The following is a 22273-nucleotide window of genomic DNA, read 5'->3' as shown; positions in this document are numbered from 1 at the left end:
CAATCGGATGCAAGCAGGTAGGGCGGCTTGGTGGATTTGCGCAGCTCAAACGCGCTCTTGGTGCTAATTTCTTTTTTTTTTTTTTTTTGCAAGACTTTACGAACAATTTGATAATCTAATTTTTGCTAGATTTATTCCAGAGTGAATTATGAACCATAGATTCGTTTTTGTGTGTTTATTGCCAGACGTGTGATTGCATTTAGTTGTAATTTACGCACAGCTTTCCACTCATGTTGGAATTTTAAACAGTTTAATTGTTTTCAGGTGCGTTTTTTCAAACGGTGATCTTAAATGTATTACTTTTTCTTCATTTTTTGCTTTATTATTTTCTTTATGTATTAGAAATAAACAATTCAATCAATCAATAGACATGGTTATTGCTGACTCTCCATATACGCATTTTTCTTTTTTTTTACTTTATGTTCTTTGATTTGGTAATAAAGTTAAATACATTTCTGACAGCGACATCAAGTCATTTTTATGAAAGAGAAATTACACTTTTTAGACTTTTGCTAAACCTATTAAAATTTATCAGAATTAATATTTTAACCAGAAACACTATCGGTGTCTGTTTCTGTGGTTGTTTTTTTAACAAATGCGATGAAATTCCGAGATGTAAAAGGCTGAAAAAAGGTCAAAACTGATGAAAGCGCCTCTTTGAGTAAACTTCTAGATTCGAGAAGACAATGTGGACTCTTGCCTGGCAAGTCACAGCAGCTCAGCTGCACCACAGCGCCATCTCCTGGTCTCGCGTCTTCAGGCCGCCTTTGTCGGCTCCTGTGGCTCTGCCTCCTCTGAGGGATGGAGAGGCCACATCTTCTTGTTCAGCTGACTGCAGTGGAAAATATTTAAAATGACGACCGACAGCCACCGTGGCTACGTATCAGTTTCCACTCTGTGAATAATTGCAGGTTTTCTGGAGTTGCGTTGTCTGCGAGTGTGACGCCGAACAGAATCTAAAGGTCAATTCTGTGTTCTCATTTATTGAGACTGTTTTACAGCTGCTGTGGGCTTCTATTTTATTGCTGTCTGTGTCGGTGCTGGTTAGATGTTGACCACTGGGTATGTTTTATGGGTTCCGTGTGGTAAACTCAGGCCACGCTGTCTCCAATGCAGTTGGACTCAGCTTGGAGGACGAGCTGGAGCAGTTTCAACTGAAAGATGGGCAGTCAGCATCTCTGCAAATTGCAGGAAAGATGATGCGTGTAGGTGATGTAGGCTGTACGGTGTATTCTCACTGTCAGATGAGTCTAATGTGATTTATAACAGTGCACTAACATCCAATCAAAACATCATGTGTGCCCCCCCCTCAGTTTAGAAATCCTGGATATTAGTCTGTCTGTGGTATGTGAACCTCAAACAGTCAGAATAATGGATTTCTGTGGTGATTCTTTTAGAACTCTCTATAAAATAACTATCGGATGTGAACTTCTGCTGTAATTTTCTTCCGTGAACGTCATCCAAATGATTTTCTTTCCTCGTGCTGAGAATGGTTCAACTTACTTCATGACCACAGACATGCTTACGAGATGAAGCCCCCCCCCCCCCCCCTACTCTGCACTTAAGCAACGGTCTGCTGAATCTATTAAAATGTACCCAAAATGCGAGTTTCTTCATGGAGTATCTGTGATTATTAATAAGGCCACAGTCATACAGCAGACGCACGGACCAGCAGGCGGCCTGCAAGCCCGCACAGTCTCAAGTTTGATGTCATTTGAATGCATGCACAACGAATGGACTGGAGCTCTGGAAACCAGATATGGTCATTACTGAGGGAGAAGGTTAACCATTGTGGCAAACCTCCAAGCCACTGTCTCAGCTCATTCAGAGGAGCAGGGTCCATCCTCTCCATGACTCAGAGGACATAGAGCCCCTCTAAGCCTTGCAGCTTAGGAATCAGCTTGATGGAAATGCATTAAGATCTTTAGATTATTTTATGCAGTATAAAGGTTCTTCTAATACTGCTTGCCTTCTGCTATTTAGAGGAGTTGTGGTCATTAAAAGTGCCTCCTGCCATGGTCCAAAGCGCTGATTCCGTTTGACATCCCTAATATTCTGGGATACACTGCCTCTGTGTGGCTGTAAAAAGAGAGGTGTTTATTTTTCTAGACCCGAAGGCATTGACATTGAATAGAAGACTTTCCAGGTCAGGGGAATATCATTTTTCTTCCACGCGAATGACTAAAGCCGACTCCAAACAAGCTCATCTGTCTGAAGAACAGTGTTAAACATCGCAGAGCCTTTATGTAACCACGATGTGAAAATTCTGCAGCAAATGGGCGTTTGCAGAACCCGTTCTGTTCCAGAAACAGATGGAAACAGTCTGGAGCAGTGTCATAACATTAAATCATTACATGAGGCATTATAAAATACTTAGCTGCTGAATGCATTTTGTAAAGATTTGTTTTTAGTAAGACTATATATAGAGATAACATGTTAGTATATAGACACATCACTGCATGTGTCCGTGGATATGAATGTTGTTCTTCCTGTTCGTCAAAGTGCCTCTGTCTCCTGGAAGCTGTGAATACAGTATATCCAATATTGCTGCAATTAATTTAATCAATGTGGAAAGTCATAAACTTCACAGTTTATTCAGTAGCTTTAGAGATCTCACTAAAGAAAAACAATATGCAAGCCTCGTGTAGAAAGTAAAGATGAAGAGTATCGCAAGTAGAATACATCCCATAGTTGTGGAGATATTTCAATCTGGACTAAAGTCACGGACCAACCAACATTACCTTCCTCAGAAGAGAACCCTGTGCCACTGATAAATCACACGTTCCGCTTATTCTTTGTGCCTTCCCTCCTCCACTCGCTCACCGATTGCTCCTTTGTCTCTTTACGTTTCAGAACCAGGCCCGACTTAACAATGGGCCTCTTACCCCTGTGTGTCCTGCTCCCAGTGACGGCGCTGGCTGTGGCGGTGGCGCTGGCTGCTGGGGAGAACGCCGTTGATGAAGAGTATACCTGGCCGCAGTGGAAGGTGCCTCTGGTAAGAAAGAGACGTACTGTTCCTCTCAGCAGCCCAAACTTCTCGGCCCGTCCGCAGCTGGAGAAGAGCGGGATCTGTGGGATCGAGTGCCAGCGTCGCCATCCTGCCACCTCTCTGGATGACCTGGAGCAGTTCCTGTCCTATGAGACGGTTTATGAGAATGGTACGCGTACATTTACCTCAGTGTCTGTGCAGGGCCTCAACGAGGTGGCTGCGTGGTCTGGAAATATCTCGTCCAACTCCCGCCGGAAACGAGAGGTGTACGGCACAGACACCCGCTTTACCATCTCCGATAAAATCTTCTCCACCAAATACCCTTTCTCCACATCGGTGAAGATCTCAACAGGATGCTCTGGCGTTCTCGTGTCACCCAAGCATGTGCTCACCGCCGCCCACTGCATTCACGATGGCAAGGACTATCTAGACGGGGTGCAGAAGCTGCGCGTTGGTATTTTGAAGGAGAAGTCCAGACGGGGGAAAGGGGGCAAAGGGAGAGGAGGACGGGGAAAGGGCAGAAGGAGAAAGGGAGACCAAGCTAAAGAGGAAGTGCAGGAAAAGGAAGAGAGTGAAGGAAATGCAAACCGTAAAGGAAAGGGGAAAGGTAGAACGAGTCGGAGTCGGCGAAGTGCAGAGTCGGAGAAACCTTCCTTTAGGTGGACCAGGGTCAAGCAGACCCAGGTTCCGAAAGGCTGGTTCAAAGGTGTGGCTGACAGACTGGCTGCGGATTATGACTACGCTGTTCTGGAGCTGAAGAAAGCCCCCAAAGTCAAGCACATGGAGCTCGGTGTTATCCCTTCACTCAAGAAGATCCCCACTGGGCGAATCCACTTCTCTGGGTTTGACGATGACCGGCCTGGCAACCTGGTGTATCGGTTCTGCGCTGTCTCTGAGGAGTCCAATGATTTGTTGTACCAATACTGTGATGCCAAACCCGGCTCCAGCGGCTCTGGGATCTATATCCGCCTCAAAGAGCCCGGAAAGAAGAATTGGAAGAGGAAGATCATTGGGGTTTTCTCTGGCCACCAGTGGGTGGATGTAAACGGGGACGGGACGCAGCAGGATTACAACGTGGCGGTGAGGATAACACCTCTCAAATATGCCCAGATCTGCTACTGGGTCCACGGGGACTCAAGGGAGTGTCAGGTAGCCTAAGACAAGGTGGGACCCCCCCCAATAACCACCCTGTCCCAGGAACCATCGATCTTCTCTCACCCCCAAATGACTGCCTCTCGTCAGTCAGCAATACCACACACGCACGCACACACACCTACACATGCACACACACACGCACACACACACACACAACAGCCATACAGACTCTGAGTTAACAGCAAGAGAACTGTGGCTTAACTTTTCTTTTTATTTATTTGTTTTTAAAAAATAACAGAGAAAAATATGTATGGGATTTATTTTCAGATCTGTCAGATCTGTGGTTTTGGTTCATATTTGAATGGGGTTTTTTTAGATTTCATTTTTTTGTTTGGATATTAAAACTCATTAAGTGTTTGAGAGCGAAACATCTTATAGTCTGCAGGTTTTGTATGGTGAGATTTGTCATTTACAGGTTTTCTCCACCACTGTTAACAGCTTTGACAAAAGACCCAGGATATATATTAACGTAACTCTTATTTTACAGATGACCTATACACATAACTGTTTCATTGAACAAGCTGGTGTTTTGCATCGTTTTTATTCAGAACTTTCCACACTTATCTTTTAAAAACATTTGTTTCTGTCTAAATAGATGTTGTTAGGATGATTTTTGTTATTTGTGAGATTCAAAATCTTTTCTCTGTTCTTGCAGTGCAGTGAAATCTGATTTCATTGTTGTGCACATATTTTGTACCCTTTATGCACTACTATCGGTGCTTATCTAGACAACGTGGTGCTAATTTATGGAATTGTTTTTTTCCTTTTTTTGAGGGAGGGGGATTTCTCAGAATATAATTTTGATAGCCTAGTACTGTAACTATGTATTTATTGTGAGGCTACATATTTGGTTTGCGTTGGACGCGACTGACCCATTTAACAATTTTACTTGAGCTGTTGAAATGTCTTTAATAAAAAGGGCTAATTGAGATTCCAAAATAATAATGTATTACATATTAACGCATTCTGATCAGGAATGTGATACTTTTTACTTTTATCCCTCTGAATACCAAATACCTGAGATTAATGATGCAGACTGAAGACTGCCAACTATTAAACCATGATTAATTATTGTGCACGTGTGTTTGTGATGGCAATCCTGCTTATAAAAATGATTAAATGATTATCATAATTTGTATTACTAGGCAAAACTAAAAAAAAGAAATTACGATACCATTCAATGCCGCTTAGTCCCCACTAAAGCTGACTTCATTATGCTATCAGTCAAAAACCATATGTATCTGTTATTAAAGATGAATTAGTAATGATAAAAAACACATAAAATACTACTAATAATAAAATTTCTTTTGACACACAAGATTCTAACTATTAATGGATTAAATACATTAAAAATTAGACTCTACCACAGAGCTCTTCAAAGGAATTAATGCAGCATCTACAGAAGTCTATATATTAATCTTCTCACAGTCATGCAATGACCCTGCACACTTTTAACTTTGAGGTGGCATTTTGAACTTGGTGAGTTGTTCTAAACCGCTATCATAGTACAACAACATCATGAAATATGAATTCAAACTGACATTCATAATATTTTCAAATATAATGGGAAAAAAAGGAAATCCTTTGTGGGCTTTTCAATCCTTCATTGAGTTTATTGCACCTCAAAGGGTTTACATGCACTGGGGAGGTTGAATGAAAAATAAAATAAATTTACAACCAAACAAAAATAACATCTGAAATTATTTGGTAATGAAAGTTATATATATATATATATATATATATATATATATATATATATATTCTCAAAACCAAAAGCAACACAAAGCTTGAGAGTAATGAACAGCACAGGGCTGGCACCTGTGATACAGATAACTGTGAAAATGCACATCCACATATTGATTCTGGATCAGAGGAACTTTATGTCAGGATTCTTCTGGTGAACCAGATCATGTCTAGATGATGAGTGGCCTCCTGTGGATTTCCACACTGCATGCATTGTTCTCGTGTGCAAATATGATGTCTAGACAACAATCAAATTTGATTATTCTTTTTGTCAGATCTCAAATTTGTCCCTGCAATTTCAGGTGAGCAACAATAATCTGCAATTGCAGCAAGGTTACAGCAGCAGAGCAGAGATTCCTGCTGTCATTTGACCCATTTAGCACTGGCTGGTTAATGATGTAGAACTTAAAGGTAAGTTGTGGAGTTACTAGTTTCAAGTTCTTTTTTTCACTAAAACTACTGAGTTTTAAGGGTCACTTGAAAATGTTCCTGATTTTGACTTTTTTGAGGTGATTTTTTTTTCATCACTAAGTACATAAAGAAATTCCACAGGACCACCATGTTAGGCCGCCGCTGTTCCTTAACATCTGGATCTCCATTTCACAGCTCAAACGAATGTGAGTATAGCAACGGAATAACTTACATTGAACACAAAAAAGCCATGTTGACTTGGTCAAAGTTATAATGAAGGTACAGGCAACAGCTACATCAACATTGTTAGTGTCAAAACTACAGGAAGACACATATTGTACAGTTAAATGGAGGGACAGTCTGAGTTTAACTCTGTGACAATCAGCATTTCATTTGGGCCTCCTTGTAAAATATGTTTGCTAAAAGAAATGCCACCAAATATCGACAGCAATCAGGAGCAATGTATTTTCTTCAAATGTAATTATCAGAAAGTGCCGCAACATGCAACCAAGTTCCACAGCTAGACTCTGATTGCGTGTTCACGGCAAACATAATGTTAATTTGAACACATACCAGTGTAGACGTGTATGCCAGATGAGTGAATGATGAATAGTGTGAAGACAGTAAAAGTACATAATCTGTGTCTTTGCACGCCAGTTGAAAAACTTTGGTGAGACACTTTTATAAAGTTGTTTTACAAAAAACCTTTCAGCATCTCGCTTCTCTAGACATCACACATCCAGATCCCAGAAATGGAGGTAAGAATTTAAAGGCCTTATTGGCAACAATGAGCTCCATGTAGTGACAGATCAGGAGGCAGTTGGAACGAGCCAGATAGTCACAGATCTTGAATAAAAGCTTGTTAGTCAGAATCGCTGGTTCTTCCACAGACCCCAAACATCAAGCAGCCAAAAAGAGTAATAGTTTGGCATTTCTTCTGCAAGCAATCCAAGTAAATTTAAGCAATTTTATGGTGACATTCCTGCCAGTTAATTAAAGCCAGGCCAAAATTTGCTTTGTGTTCAGAGTGAACACACCATAGCTGGAGGCAGTTGTTCACGTTTCCATGCAGCACACACTGTAACCTTTTCCGCATCAAGGCAATCCAGGAAGGATTATTGTTAAAGAAACAGAACAAATAAATAATACTGGAAAAAGACAACAAACGAAACATGGAAAAATGAGCCACAAGTAAAAGAAGATAAAAGATTGCTCCCTGGTCGGGAATGAGTCTGAAGCCCATCGAGGTTGTGTCTTAATATACAGTGTGCCAATCAGATTTGTTTCCAAATGCTTTCAAAGGATGATGGGAAATAGAAGGATACTCACATGACTTCTTACAATTTCACATTTATATTTCTCTTCAACACACAGAAAACAGACGCAATCCTCACAAGAGAAATCTATGTACATCAAAGAGGACCTTCCTGTAAACAACGCACAACATATTCTCCAAAAATCTATCCGGCCTCCATCTACCACTCCCATCCAGTCACAGAGTGACAAAGGAAGAGCTCCTCCCCCTTCCTGCATGAGGAGGCGGAGCCGTGCACGGGACGGTGGATTTAGGTTAGGACATCAAAGCACATCCATCATTCAACGCAACAATAGAAATGAATGTAAACACATACAACTTCACCTTCTCTCACATTTTTCTCAAGGTTTTCAGTTTTGTTTAGACCAAGATTAGTACATCTATATAAGCGCACACACACTTGAAATTATATGCATATATATATCTATATATATATATGTGCTATTTCACAGTCTGCTACGACATCACACAGGAGTAGGGCGGGGCGTTGATGAATGGAGGAGAGGCTCTTCACTGGCATCCTGAGATGTTGCGATGACAGACACCAGCTTCAGATGGTCCTGCTCTGGAGAGGACAGCAGCTGGAAGACAGGAAGTAAAGAACATGATATTCATTCATTCATCCATTCAGTCATTCATCTTCTTGAAGACGAGGTGATCGTAATTGTCTCATTTTCAGCCGCTTAGCTGTAGTACGGTTGGTGGGTGTTGCTGGAGCCTAGCCCTGCTTACAGACACGGGGAGAACATAGAAACTCAGCACAGAAATGTCCCAGGTGGAATCGAACCCGGGACCTTCCTGTGAGGCAACAGCGCCACCAACTGCACCACCATGCTGCCAAAGGACATCACATGAGCATCATATCTCCTGGTTTTAATCAAAAATGGTTTTCAATGCTCAAAATTGTAACACATCTTGAAATATCTGACAAAATATCAAAATAAGTGAAATGCTGTTCGTTGAAATCGCAAATGCAAAAGTATGAAATGAGGAGTATCTGTAGAAATCACTGCATTCGTTTTTGCTGAATTTAAAAGGAAATAATTTGAAACAGCATATCTTAAAAAGGACAGCAGGATGTGAGGAGCTCAGACTAATCACAGTAGGTGTAAATATGAAAACATTACAGAAGAAACAAAAACAACCATTTTGATCCCAGACATCTCACCAGGGCCGTTATAAGAAGTCCTTGAGGTCGAGTTCTGCCAAGGGGTCCTTGGGTTTTTTAGGGCTGTGGATTGCAGGTCCGTGGGAAAGCTGAGAAAACAGGAAACAGAGTTCAGATGTTGATCACCCTCCAGCATATTTACAAATACATTTTCTCTATATCTTTGAGCGGCTTTGGCTCAGTTGGGTTGTCCAGTGATCAGAAAGTTGGTGGTTCGAATCCCAGCTCTGACTGTCCACATGTCGAAGTGTCCTTGGGCAAGACACTGAACCCCAAATTGCTCCCAGTGGGTTTGGCAGCACCTTGCATGGCAGCAGTCGCCCACTGGAGTGAATGAGTGTGTGTGAATGGGTGAATGTGAGGCTTCATGTAAAGCGCTTTGAGCACCGGAAAGGTGGAAAAAGCGCTATATAAGTGCAGTCCATTTACCATTTTCTATTAGTCTACTTGACATAAAGTATACTATGATGAACAAAGGTCCTGCTGACGGAATCTACTTTGTTGGCTCTGTTACCGGTGCTCCTGGTGCAGCAGCTCCGGGTACAGCTCCCGCCACCCCAGTGTAGGGAGGTCTCATCATGGGCTGTCCCATCATAGGCTGCCCCATCATGGTTTGCATAATGGGAGCTCCAGGCCCTCCTGCAGGAGGCTGTTAAGATAGACAGATTACCATTGATGAAATCTATTCACATTAAGCAGCAAACACCAGTGCAACGCCCTGATAATCTGGACAGATGCAGTGTTGAGTTAAAAAGATGCACACAGCACAGCAACAATGAATGGTGTAATCACTCACCATTCCAAAACCAGACTGTGTACTCATTGGCTGCCCCATGGCTGCGCCCGGCGGAGCTGCTCCTGGTGCTCCTGGTGCCCCTGGTGCTCCAGGAGCTCCAGGAGCTCCAGGGGCACCAGGGGCTCCGGGGGCACCAGCCTGGAGAGAGAGGAAGAGAAGGATTGGCCAGCTAAATAAACAAGTTCCTAAAATCTTTGTAGAAAACTCTTTTTTGCTCTTACCATGGGGACTCCTGGTGTACCCCAGCTGGTGGGAGCTACCTTTGGCATCCAGTTGGCACCTCCTGTGAGCTTCTTCTCACTCTGTGGGTCCCTGAAGGATATCAAGCACAGGATTCACCCCAGGCTCCAGTGTGCAGCTTGTCACCATAGACGTCTAACGTTTGGATTGCTGACTCCAGGAAGTCAGCAACAGGTTAGGAGGTGGGGAATGCATATCCTTAAATCTTTAAACACACACTTACTTTTTCTTTACTCCAAGGTCTGAGAAATGGAAGGACAAGAAAAGAGGTTTATATTTCTATTATGAATTGTGATTACTGAGCAGCAGACAAGAAGATCTGGAGTCTACCTCCAATCAGGTTGGCCAGCGAAGAGTCCAAATCTCCTCCAATAGTTTTGGTGGCAGGGGGAGCAGCTGCAACGCCTCCTGTGACAGGCGTGCCAATGCTGCCGGCTGTGCTTCCAGCAGCGCTGCCCCCAGTGCTCTGGGGTGTCACGGCAGGCATCAGCAAGTCGCCTAATCCATCAAACACTTTAGGAGAGGGTGAAAATGGTAGGACATCAAAAACACAACATGGATTACTAACCTGCAAGTTCACTAATCTATAGCCATGATATGAGTAGAGATAACACAAGACGTGCAAAGAAGATTAAAATGCAGATGGTGCTGCATCAGTAGTCTGCTGTGCATCACATGCACAATTTAGTACTGGCTGCACTTTCATAAACTGGTGCGTTCAAAGAGATGGGATTAGATTTGTGCTGGTTGTGCAGCTGGTTTACCTGATGCTCCATCAGGAACTCACTGGTTTTACACTGGGTGAGAATAAAACAATGCTTTATTTTACCGTCAAGGTCAAAGACCTCACAAGTTTCCATCCCAAAGAACCGCCACAGAAGCTTTTGAAAATGTATCTGAGCTAACAATCATCATTCATTGGTTATGAACTGGATATTATTTAAGACCAACGCTATATTACACTGCAACGGGAAGTGACACTTTTAGTTTAGTCGTTTTAACAATTTATCAATTACTTAAAACGATTGAAACCTTTCACCCATTGCTTTAGGCCATTTAGCCATTCATCCATTACTCGGGCACGCTTTCAATGACTTTACTACTTCAGTATTATCTACTGCATCATTACTTTCACTCAGCTAACTGAGGAGCTAACTATCTAACCTTTACTCATTGCTTTATTGTCAACATTTATCCATCACTGTTTGCACTCTGTGTTTACGTGCTAGTTTTCCGGCATTCATGGTTTTGGGGAATTACAGCGGACTCACTATGCGTTTGGTTGTGAAATCATTGGATAACCTACACATTAAGATATGTACTTGTTTTAAAGGCTAAATAAGCGTCAGGTTGAGGTTTTGGGGCTTCAACAATGTAGCAGACACCTCTAACTCATAATTACAGAAAATAGTTCATGCTTAAGATACACATTTAAATGATTGAGGAATGAAAACCCAGAGGCTTTACTGCAGACTCTGGCCTTAATAGCATATAGTTACTATAAACTGCCTTAAAAGACAAACAGCAAATAAGGCATTGTGCATAAACAATACAGTAAGTCGTGTCTCATGCAGGAGACGGACAGGAATCCTACTGCAACATGCATGATGCAGAGACGGAGACTTGTCCAAACTGCACATGCTGCAATGCTCTGCGTGGTCCAACTCACCATTGACAGATTATAGAAGCAAGCAATGACCCAGGAGAGTGGACGGAGTGCAGATAGGGTTGAGTATGGAGCAGCGGAAAGATTACAGAAAAGGGTGGGGTGAGCAGGAGGTGGAGAAAGTACAGCGTTTATAAAAGTGTGAAAAGTACAAGAGAACCAATGGAGAAGAAAAAGAAGACAGCAGCGCCACAGAGTTAAGCAGTCTGCACACACAGGGAGGAGCAACAGCGGCACACATCAGTGAGCCATTCATGCACTCTCAGCAAGAAGAGGTCATTAGGTCATGGTTCATGTAGCTCAGTTTCAACAAGCTCGATTATCACACGTCAAGCACAATATATATATATATATTCTCTACTATTTGTGCTGTATACAAGGCATGAAGGAGAATGAAAATCACGGTATGATCCGCTTACTGGAAGCATCATAGCCACCAGAGGGCGCTGGTGTGGCAGCTGCTGGTTTTGGTGCAGCTGGTACAGGTGGTGCTTGGGAGGCTAGGGAGCCCAGAGAGTCAAAGGCCGACTCCAGGAGGTCATTCTGCACCGGAGCCAAGGCCTGAGCTGGAGCCAGGGCTGGAGCCAGGGCTGGAGCCAGGGCTGGAGCCAGGGCCGGGGCAGCAGTGGGAGCCAGCGTGGGGGACATCAGGCCTGAGGGGAATAACAGACTGAGCATTAGTTTAACTGACACAACTGAGTTGTTTTCAAAGCAAAAATAAATAATGGTTATTATTGAATCCATCCATCCTGGATGGATGGATGCATTTGTGACATATCTCAGGTCAAGAAAAGAGATTGAAAACAAAACAAGACAACAATGAGCATGCAGCCTTATCAGCAGCATGAGTACATTTACTCAAGTTATGTATTTCACAGTGTGGGTGTACCCCTTGCTTACTGGAGTATTTCCATTATGAACTTTATACATTTTTGGTTGAGGGATGGGACTTCTCTGTCAACAAGATAACTCAAAACTTTAGCGGCGATCTTGATTAACTTTTTCAGAAAATGTTGGGAATATTAATTACCATGATAAAATTTTGAACCAGAAAAGATCCTGGATTCTTGATAACTTTGACATTTTCTGTGACATTTAATGGAGATTCAAAATTTGTTCCTCAATATATTTGATTATTGACCGATGTTTATGGAATTTGACAAGTCATGTAGGGTGGGGATCCCACCGAATTTCATCTGGATCGGATCCAGACTAAAAAATATATATTTTATTTTATTTTAACATTTGAAACCCCCCATTTACAGATTCAAAAATAAATTAAAAAATCAACTGTGATTCATTCACCTATTCATAGGTGTATAAAGATACCAAGAACAATCTAGAACCTTTTGATGATGATGATGTGAATCTAATTAGGAGGGGAATGAGCTGCTTTAGTTGGCTGATACTTTCAGTTATTCCTTATATTCTTATAACGAGTTTACCTGAATCAATAAAAATTACTGGTACACGAGTCTCACCTCCCAACAGGTCATCTCCAGGCCCTCCAGGAGCCGAGCACTTCGTCTCCTCCACAGAACTACTGAAGGAGTCTGCAGGGCCGTGCAGTTATCCCCAATGCAGCATGGAGGGCAGAAAGTGTGAGAGGTCAGCCCTGGACCACACACTGGGGTATATTGAATGGCAGGAGTCAACATTATCATGTCATCATCATCATCAATAACTAAAGAAGTGTCAAAAGTAAAATTAAATTAACAAAGAAAATAGTTGTGATGATAGAGAACATTTTCTGCCATGTTAAAGATTATTCACCTCAATATGCATGTAGCATGAAAAAGGTGCAGGACTGATGCACAGGAACAAACAATTTTTAGTGAAAGCATGCTGTCCAGCAGAAATGGTTGCTGCGTGAGCATGCTACTTTTTGCTAATTAGCATTAAACATAAAATAGAATAAAATAAAATAAAATGCAACTGTTGGAGAGTCCAGCGCTGTATTTCCTTACCAGCTTTGTAATTACTGAAAACCTTTCAGTAAACTTCATACATCCTTTCATTCAATCAGTCATTCATTTTTCAACCGCTTTGTCCGTTATCGGGTCGCGGGCCAAGCTGGAGCCTATCTCAGCAGTCAATGTGCGAGAGGCAGGGTACACCACCACACTCACACACCTACAGGCAATTTAGTGTCACCAATCCACCTAATCTGCATGTTTTTGGTGGTGGGAGGAAGCCGGAGAACCCGGAGAAAACCCACGCAGACACTGGGAGAACATGCAAACTCCTACACAAGTCGGATTCTAACCCACAACCTCCTTGCTATGAGGCAACAGCGCTTACCACTGCGCCACCGGGCCGCACATTTTATAATCCTGACTCATTTTTGAACACCTCCAACACGAGATATAATAAAAGAACAGAGGAAAGAGGAGAAACCCAACATGGCCCACCCCTACTCATTCCCAATTGTTTTGTACCGGTGCATTCATTCATTCATTCATGTTTCAAAAAAAGACGCCTGTAATCGGCTCATCTTCATCCGAAAAAAAGCAAGAAAATATGAGGAAAAGGTTAACCTATAAATTTAGCATAACAACTATCCATCTATCCATTTTCTTCTGCTACACAGGAGTTGCTGGAGCCTATCCCAGCTTGCTATGGGCGAGATGCACCCCGAAGCATGCTGGCTGGGAGGCGACAGCACTAACCACTACGCCACAGTGCCATCCACATAACAATGGAAAATTGAAAGTGATCCCAAATGAACCAAATGTAAAATATAAAATGCACAAACAGCATTTACAAATCAGCTACTGACACACGTCATGCGTGGTCACAAAGCACGCTGAGGTTTTATACCCAGCAGGTCAATGACAGGAGTCGGCTCTTCTGGCTTGGGTGGAGAGGACGCCTCTGGAGCAGGAGCGTCAGCCACAGTGGCAGCCGGAGCAGGAGCAGAAGCAGAAGCAGGAGCAGGAGCTGCAAATGAGTCTGAACAGAAAGAACCAGTAAGGGCTCAACTTACTGCATTAATCAGTGAAGCCTTATTTCCATTTGGAGCAATGCATTTCTCATTGACAGTTGTTCTACTTGTTCGACATGCAGACAAGAAGCAGGAAAAGAAAGCAGGTGTCCTTGCATCTTAACTGTTTATCCACATCCGTAAAGCGTGCACCCTTTTGAAGTAGCTACAGGACTGGTGTGCATGTGCATGCAGACACCAGAACCAGGCAAGAAACGTTGTTAAGTAGAGGCTGGTTGCACTCTTCATTAAACAGGAAGGGAAACAGTGATGCAGTAAAAGTAAAGCAGCTTCACTCACCAGTCACAATGTCTCCAGCCGGAGTGGGATCGGGCAAAGGAGAGGGCCCGCGTGAAACAGCAGGAAGGTCTAATTTACCGACGTAAGCAAGAAGCAGAATACGAGAAAGAAAAACGTGGAGGTCGGGAAGCAAAGAAAAGTATTAGCGTAGCAGGTAGAAAGACAGCAAAAATTGATAGATAGAAGGTTTGACGAGTGAGTGACATGCACAGTTCTCATTCCACTATGGGGGACAAACCAAGACGTGTGGGGTGGAAGCATGGAAACCAGAAGCGATATACAGGTTCCACACAGAGAGAAAAATGGATATCAACTCCTGTACCTGCACCAAAAAGGTCTACGCTAGGAGTTGTAGCAGCTTTGGATTCTGTGGTAGGGCTTTGCTCAGGCATAGAATCAAACATATCTATGAACAAGGACACACAATCACATGTATATTGAGATTTCAAGTGCAGTGCATCAGTCCAGCATGATGAGTTCAGAGGGAGAGCAGAGAGAGCAGAGAGAGCAGACAGTTCGTCAAACAGCTTAGCTGCAGTGCAATCTGCTCAGAGCAATGCAATAAGAAACAAAGGTATATTGCCAAACGTCAGAATTCAGTTTTTCAGTAGTCTGATTACGAACTAAAATATGGATTTATATCTTTGACATGGCAAAGATGCAAAATTAAAAATGAGAGCATTCATCCAACACAAATGTCAGCAGAAAAATGAATGACAATCATTCAGTTGTTGGGATTTTTCATTCTGGACTAAAGTGGTGAACTAGCATTGCTATCTGCAGGGCTAAACATGCAGAGTAAGATATTAGCTCAGGTCCATCTATCCATCCATTATCCACACACAATTACTCTCTGAAAAATGGAGCTGGATCCCATCCCGACTTAGCATTTGGAAGCAGTGTTGGAGGAAGCCCATAGCATATAGGCTATGGATTCTGACATTGAGCAATATCCCCTTTTAACTAAAGTGCATAAAATAGAATAAAGCATTCTCAGCTATCAGCATCTAAAGATTTAAAACAAGCAAGAGAAGAAAAAGAGTTTTCTTCCCTCCAATGTTGGGAAGTTTCTCAGTTAGTAAAAGGTTAATAATCAAAGCAAGTTGAACCACCTCTATTGATAAAAAAGGATAAATGTTTACATGTTAAGAGAATAAATTCACACTACTATACAATTGATAATTGGTCGTTACATTTTTAAATAGAATACACAAGTGACTTCATTGTAGATTAAAAAACAAAAAAGATTATTTTAGTTGTCCAGAGGAGGTCAAGATGATTGATTAATATGATTAAATGATCTCTGAGGAAAGGTATCATGGAAAACAGAAAAAAAACAAATCAAATGTAGGGACAGTATTGTCATCAACACTAGCAACACTCTGTATCATCATCATCATCATCATCATCATCATTGTCACAATGCAGGGCAATGCAGTGAGAGGCAAAATGAGAGCAAGAGGACTTTACCACCAAAGATATCTAGAGTCGGCACGGCTGCAGACTCTGTGGTTGTGGTGGTGGAAGAAGGGGTGGGGGCAGCGGGGGCAGCGATGGGGGCGACGGTGGTTGGCGCCTCACTACAGGTGGGAGGAGTGATGGCGGTGGAGTCTGTGTCTGCAGGCCTCATAGCGAACAGGTCCAGCTCGGGGGCAATGTCCACACTGCCCTCCGTCGTAGCGAAGGGGTCTTCAGGAGAAGCAGCAGTGGGATGGGGGGGGGTGTTTAGGTTAGAGGGGTTAATGAGAAGATGGGAAGGGTATGGTGGGTGGATGGGGAAGGAAAAGGGGGAGTTGGGGGGTTGTTAAAGCAACAGACACTGTAAAAAGCATATTTGTGAGGCAAATACCTCTAAAGCTACAAATGAGTGTTGGATGCAAAGAGAGTCACGGACACGACCACCCAACCTCTGCACCCCCCAACGAGAAAAGAGGGCTGCCTGCTTTACCCAGGACCCTAGTGCATTGATGACTAGCAGTTAATTCACTGGGCAGCTAAAACAGTCTAAATATGAGAAAACTATCATATGTAATTAAAAGTAAGGATTTAGCGTAAAATAAATATGATTGAAGGATGGAAGACGGAAGAAACAGTTAATTCAGTCTTGATACTAATTACCAAGAATGTATTCACCCATTCTTAAATAAATTATAATATTAAAACTATTTAGCAGCACAATGTAGGGCTGAAGCAGATGAGAAGTGCTGCAGGTATTTGATCCAAAGCAAATGAGTGGACAAAGTCAAATCTTAATCCTCGTGTTGGTGCTGTATGAAAATCTTAGTGCCTGCAGAGCCAGATGGTTCACCCTCTGGTGATTATGACTTTTGGGGATTTTTGGGATGCGTGGATAATTGAACCCATGGACTGGCAATTTATATTTATTTATCACTGAGAAAGTAAATGGACAAATGGGAAACAATTTCTTTCTTTTTCCTCAAATATATATTTCATGCTGCTGCTGTGGTTAGCATGCTATGCACAATCTAGATGTGAATGTATTTCTAATTTTTTTTTAAATGGCTGAATGTGCAAGAGCCAAACAGAAAGATTAGATGGAGTACAAAAGTAGAATAAAAAAAAAAACTATTCATGTTAGTTAGCATAGGAAAAAAAAGGGGAATTATTTTTTGAATTGTACAGTTAATTAGTGCTTTTTACTGCTCTTGGTGAATATTAGGAGATGAGGGAGGCGAGGGTCCATGACTGGAGCATTAGCACTGGATGGGATGAGACAGTAGGCCCCGGGGACATGTTTGTTCAACTGTCTCCTATGGAAGCACAAGCAGCTTTAACATAATAAAAGCAACACTTTCATAGACAAACACACACAAACACACACGCACACGCGCACACCAAAATAAACTGTTATACCCACCAGATCCACTAAATGCATCAGCGGCAGGGCCTGCAGCCACAGCAGGAGGTCCGTCTCCTGGGGAAGGTGCAAATGCATCTATGGTATTGCAGACGAAAACAGTCGAAACGGAAACACAGAACAGAACACCCGGTCCGACACCGCAACAGACACATGGACGTAATGAACAAAAGATGAACAAACAGATGGAGTGGACAGGAAACAAAAATGAGAGGTCAGCATCAGGAAAAAGCTGAGAATACAAGAAATATGCAGCCTGGTGAAAGCCGCCAATGATGGATTGTATCATAGGAAGAGCTTCGAAGGGCTGCATAGTGCCGCATTCAATGAGTGTGCCACCTGTGCACGCTCGTGGAATGAGAAGTTGTCACAAGTTACTTTTAATGTATGACAAGAGGGAAGATTTAAGGGATGGACGTGGCAAAGGCAGTTAGTCAGAAACTTCTCCAATGTCAGGGCCAAGGAACAATTAAAGCATATAATCCCGTAAAATCAATATAATGTATCGCTGAGAGTGTTTCATTAGAAATAAATCCAGTAAGGGTGATGAACAAAAAAAAAAAGCAAAAAGCTGCAAATCCCCAAATGAGAATGATGAAACCAGATAATTAGAATGCAGTGACTTTACTGAGGTGCACAGGATTAGAACAAACCCAGAATGATTCAAACATTCATGTCAAAACTCATTCGTGTTTTGTTCCAGCGCTGCGGCTTTAAGAAATGCAAGTCATCCGTTATACTGGCTTAGTTTGTTTTTTTGGGATGTGCCACAGATGACGACTGACACGCTGAGTGTGTGAAAGGGGACATTATGTCAGTGTGTTAGTGTACATGGTTGTCACAAAGAATAATGTAAAAATGTCAGGATAGTGAAACTAACGTGTTTGATGTGGAATACAATATATAGAATATATAAAATGTATTCCCAATAATCTGGACAGGTTTATAGCTAGATAAACCTGTTATTCAACAACTCATTTTCTAATTATAAATATGCTTTGCTTTATAAAGTGCTTAATATTGGTGCAGAATGATATTTCTTTCCAATATTTAACATTTTCATACAAAATAATACATTATATTTGGTGTTTGTTAGAACAAAAAGTGTGAGGACTTATTAAAGGCTTAAAAATCATGTTGCAGAACAAATAATTCTTCATCCAGGTGGTGATAAGACTCTTCAACACCTTCATTGCTGCAGTAAGTGGACCTCAGATTCTTTAAACAAGCCTGGCCACTAACTCGAGCGGTGCCATCTGCTCACTGATACACTAAAGTATTTACTCAGCTATGCAAATCATTGAATTGTGTGTTCCAATCGCTTCCACAGCCACAGATGTATATGTATGTAAATCAAGCACCTAGGCATGCGGACTTCACAAATGTCCTTTTGGAAGAATGCTAAAAAAAATCCCTATAAATACACTCCTAAACTTTGTGGAAAGCCTTCCTAGAAGAGTTCAAGCTGTTATAGCTACAAAGGCTGGACCGACGTCTAATTAATTATATGGTTTAAGAACGGTGTCAAGTTCAAATGTGGGTGGAAGCAGGCCAGCGAATACTTTTGGCAGTGTAGTGTATGTAGAACAGCACATTTAACTTAGCAGGAGGTTTCCACGATGTTTTCATGTTGGATGAAGATGCAGGTACTTTAGACTTATCCTATATGATGCACACATCATGCACCTGCAGAATTTTATACAATGTATGTATAGGGAATGTATAGGGAATGATAATAAAATCCTAGACTGATTTTAGACTGAAGAAAGCCTTTCAATAAATGAGCAAATGAAGAAGGGCTCTGTGCAGACAAGCAGGCCGGCCGCAGTGCTCTGGGTGTTGGTCTATAGCCGATCCTTGAATCCCACTGACCTCCAAAAAGGTCAATGTCTGTGGCTGAGGCGGTGGCAGGAGCTGAGACGGGCAGCGAGGTGGGGGCTGTAGGGGTGGGGGCAGTGGGTGGGGCCACAGCGGGGGCTGCAGCGGCTGCCGTCTCAGGAGCTGCAGACGCTCCTTCAGCTTCGGAGGCTTCAGTTCTGGCAACCGGAGTTGCTATGAGGATAAACCCCATAATTCATATGAAGCCACCCGGTCAAATCCCAATAAGAGAGGAATAGAGAAAAGGAAATGGTAGGAATACAGCAGCGTCAAAGAGACGGAGATTTATCACAGGCTTAGCAGATAATAGGCTAACTAAAAGGAGAGTAATCATCAAGTTCAGTTTGAAAAGTTGTTCTGAGATCTGGTGTGTCATGCCATCCCTACCCTCAGCCAGGAGATCTGCAGATAGAGAGAGAAAATGAAAGACAGCATGAGCAGAAGAGCGACAGAAATCAAGACATGCATGAACACAGTTCAAAGATAAAGCACAGCGTAAAGCTTCTTAATGTAATTTAAGACTCTGGCCTTCATTCAGGGCATTTCTAGAGATAAAGAGAACGCATTACTACTATGTATCCTCCTGAAGGGAGCAATAAAAACATTTTTTTTATTGTTTTAAATCACAAACTTGAGATTACTGGTCACAATTTTCCAAACCGTAACATAATTGTATTTTTTTCCAGCCTCTACTGAGCCGTTAATGAAACTCTGGCACTGACGTCTTTTTACAAAGCAGACCAGGAGTTTGTAAAAACTACAGATTGCCAAGAAACCAAGGATGGGTCTTAGACCAGAATAGAATCAATTTTGTCTTGCTGCACATCCAGATAAAGGGGTGGATCCATGGATAATATTTTTTCATTTTAACTTCTTTAAAATTGTGAGAGTGATCACTTTCCTTCATTTCTTTGGGAACGTTATGAACAAATGAGGCATATTTACAGATTGGTACATATATGGAGTATGTGCATCTAGATTTGCACTCGTGTTCATTCAGGGCTGTATGTTCTGAACACTATTGGTACAGGGCCTATGGGTTTGACCTTTGATGAGGCTTGCCTTGGTGGCGAGGTCTGACCAGGTAAATGCCATTCTAATGCAAACGTAGAGAAAGCAGACAGTGCTCACCGCCCCAGCCTTTCACTGAGGAAGCTGCTGCAGCACCTCCTGCTGACGAGGAGGACATGGGGTCTAGATCCAACAAAAAGCCATCATCAAGTGCACTAAATCCGTAGAAAGACAGGGAGAGCCAGTGTCTATGTGGGCGTCCAATACGAATACAACATTGATACTCTTTGATAATACTGAATGACACTGACTTTTTTACAGCGGCGGTAGTGGGGGCTGTTGCAGTCGGGGTTTTAACGGGTGGAGGAGGTTTAGCCGGTGGCCCGGGACGAGCAGGCGGCACGGCAGCAGCAGGAGGTGCAGGCTTGGGTGGTGCGGCGGGAGCCGCAGCAGCCGCCGGCGAGCTGTTGTTGGCTGTCGCCTCCTGCTGCAGTGCAACATGGTCACCAGCTTGGTTATGTAAGCCGGCATGATTCAACAGCTTTTCAACACATGGATTCACCCGTCTCTATTAAGAAATGTCAGAGGTGAAGGTAAAGGTCAAGCAGATGCAGCTATTAAGTATCATTAAACGTAGCTTACCTTAGTAGGTGACCTGCAGAAAAAATGATAGCAAATGAGTCAAACGAGTTTTATGATGCACACGCTGCAACATAATGGCTGTTACAGAGATGGGAGGCAAAGTGGCAGCTTAAGCGTCACTTCAGTGTTTTAAGGCAGGCAGCAGTTCAATTCCATTTAGTAAACATCTGCAATTAATGGATCGGCGCTGCCGTGCTGGGTAATAACGCCTCAGCTCCAGCTCCGCTCCAACAAAGGCTTTCAGCGTCACAGAGAGGAAGAGCTGTAAAAGCTGGAGCTGGCTGATAACTGAGATTATTACAAAGATGATTGTGTTAAGGCAAGACTGGTCAATGATTATGCAAATGCACGAGCAATGCAGCATATTTATAGAAAATGAACTGTCTTCTATAGAACTGCATCTTGAACAGAATAGTGAACCACAACTGTTAATGTCAGTCATTTGTTCAGATGTATTTTATTTTAGTGGTACAAATGATAAATTGGGCAAATGGTATAATCATATACCCACAGATAGACTATACTTACTTATCCTCTCTGAGTGGAGTTAAGACGGAGGAAATGACACGTTAGAACCGAAGCGATGACAAAGACTCATCGCTGATGAAATACTGAAGCAGAAACATGAAAGCGCCAGGTTTCAGGAGTATTCTGCTACTTACGACTTCTTCCCCTCCAGTGTGTTGAGGTGTGTCTCCAGGGACTCCAATAGGCTCTCTGGGGCCTGTGGAGTAATGAAGAAAAAAAAATACAGATTAAAGTATGGCTATGGTAGAAACAGTCTGATTATACCCCATCATTAATAGATCACATAGAAAAAGAATTTACACTGAAAATGTTTCCACCTGCTCAGAAATCTGATGCCATTATTATCATATTTTAAGATTTTGTGGCATTAATTTGTTGAATTATGGGAAAAGGAAGCACTGACGGGGATAAAGCCATAAAAAAAAACTCAAATAGAGATAGAAAAGTGTTAAAAGTTTTAATGCCGATGCTAATTGAGAGAATAATTTTCCAGTTCACTGCAATTCAACCCTGCATGTTCAACCAGGATTAAAGGGATCGCCTCCCAACAAGCAGATAAAGGACAGCACA

At 42.3% G+C, this 22273-nt stretch overlaps 2 protein-coding genes across 2 annotated transcripts in view; one reads left to right on the top strand and one right to left on the bottom strand.

Moving 5' to 3' along the window:
• Positions 1–2872: 2872 nt before the first annotated feature.
• Positions 2873–4147, top strand: prss35 (serine protease 35). Its single transcript, XM_068760320.1, has one exon. The coding sequence runs from the start codon at positions 2873–2875 to the stop codon at positions 4145–4147; it is 1275 nt and encodes a 424-aa protein (XP_068616421.1).
• A 4642-nt stretch (positions 4148–8789) lies between these two features.
• The window catches only part of LOC137910776 (clathrin coat assembly protein AP180-like), a 34200-nt gene continuing 20716 nt past the window's right edge, over positions 8790–22273 (bottom strand). Inside the window, exons 9-27 of the mRNA XM_068755182.1 lie at positions 21838–21899; positions 21176–21188; positions 20845–21017; positions 20654–20748; positions 19910–19924; positions 19517–19696; positions 17645–17722; positions 16237–16455; positions 15089–15172; positions 14767–14835; positions 14304–14435; positions 12965–13036; positions 11903–12136; positions 10148–10330; positions 10041–10059; positions 9783–9889; positions 9578–9672; positions 9296–9430; positions 8790–8870 (exon numbers count right to left, since the gene is read on the bottom strand). Of these exons, the coding sequence (XP_068611283.1) occupies positions 8790–8870; positions 9296–9430; positions 9578–9672; positions 9783–9889; positions 10041–10059; positions 10148–10330; positions 11903–12136; positions 12965–13036; positions 14304–14435; positions 14767–14835; positions 15089–15172; positions 16237–16455; positions 17645–17722; positions 19517–19696; positions 19910–19924; positions 20654–20748; positions 20845–21017; positions 21176–21188; positions 21838–21899 (2046 nt within the window). The remainder of the gene's footprint in view (positions 8871–9295; positions 9431–9577; positions 9673–9782; positions 9890–10040; positions 10060–10147; positions 10331–11902; positions 12137–12964; positions 13037–14303; positions 14436–14766; positions 14836–15088; positions 15173–16236; positions 16456–17644; positions 17723–19516; positions 19697–19909; positions 19925–20653; positions 20749–20844; positions 21018–21175; positions 21189–21837; positions 21900–22273) is intronic.

The sequence above is a fragment of the Brachionichthys hirsutus genome, chromosome 3 (assembly GCF_040956055.1).
Source record: "Brachionichthys hirsutus isolate HB-005 chromosome 3, CSIRO-AGI_Bhir_v1, whole genome shotgun sequence".
Lineage (NCBI taxonomy): Eukaryota > Metazoa > Chordata > Actinopteri > Lophiiformes > Brachionichthyidae > Brachionichthys > Brachionichthys hirsutus.
This window is presented reverse-complemented; position numbering and strand designations above follow the sequence as displayed.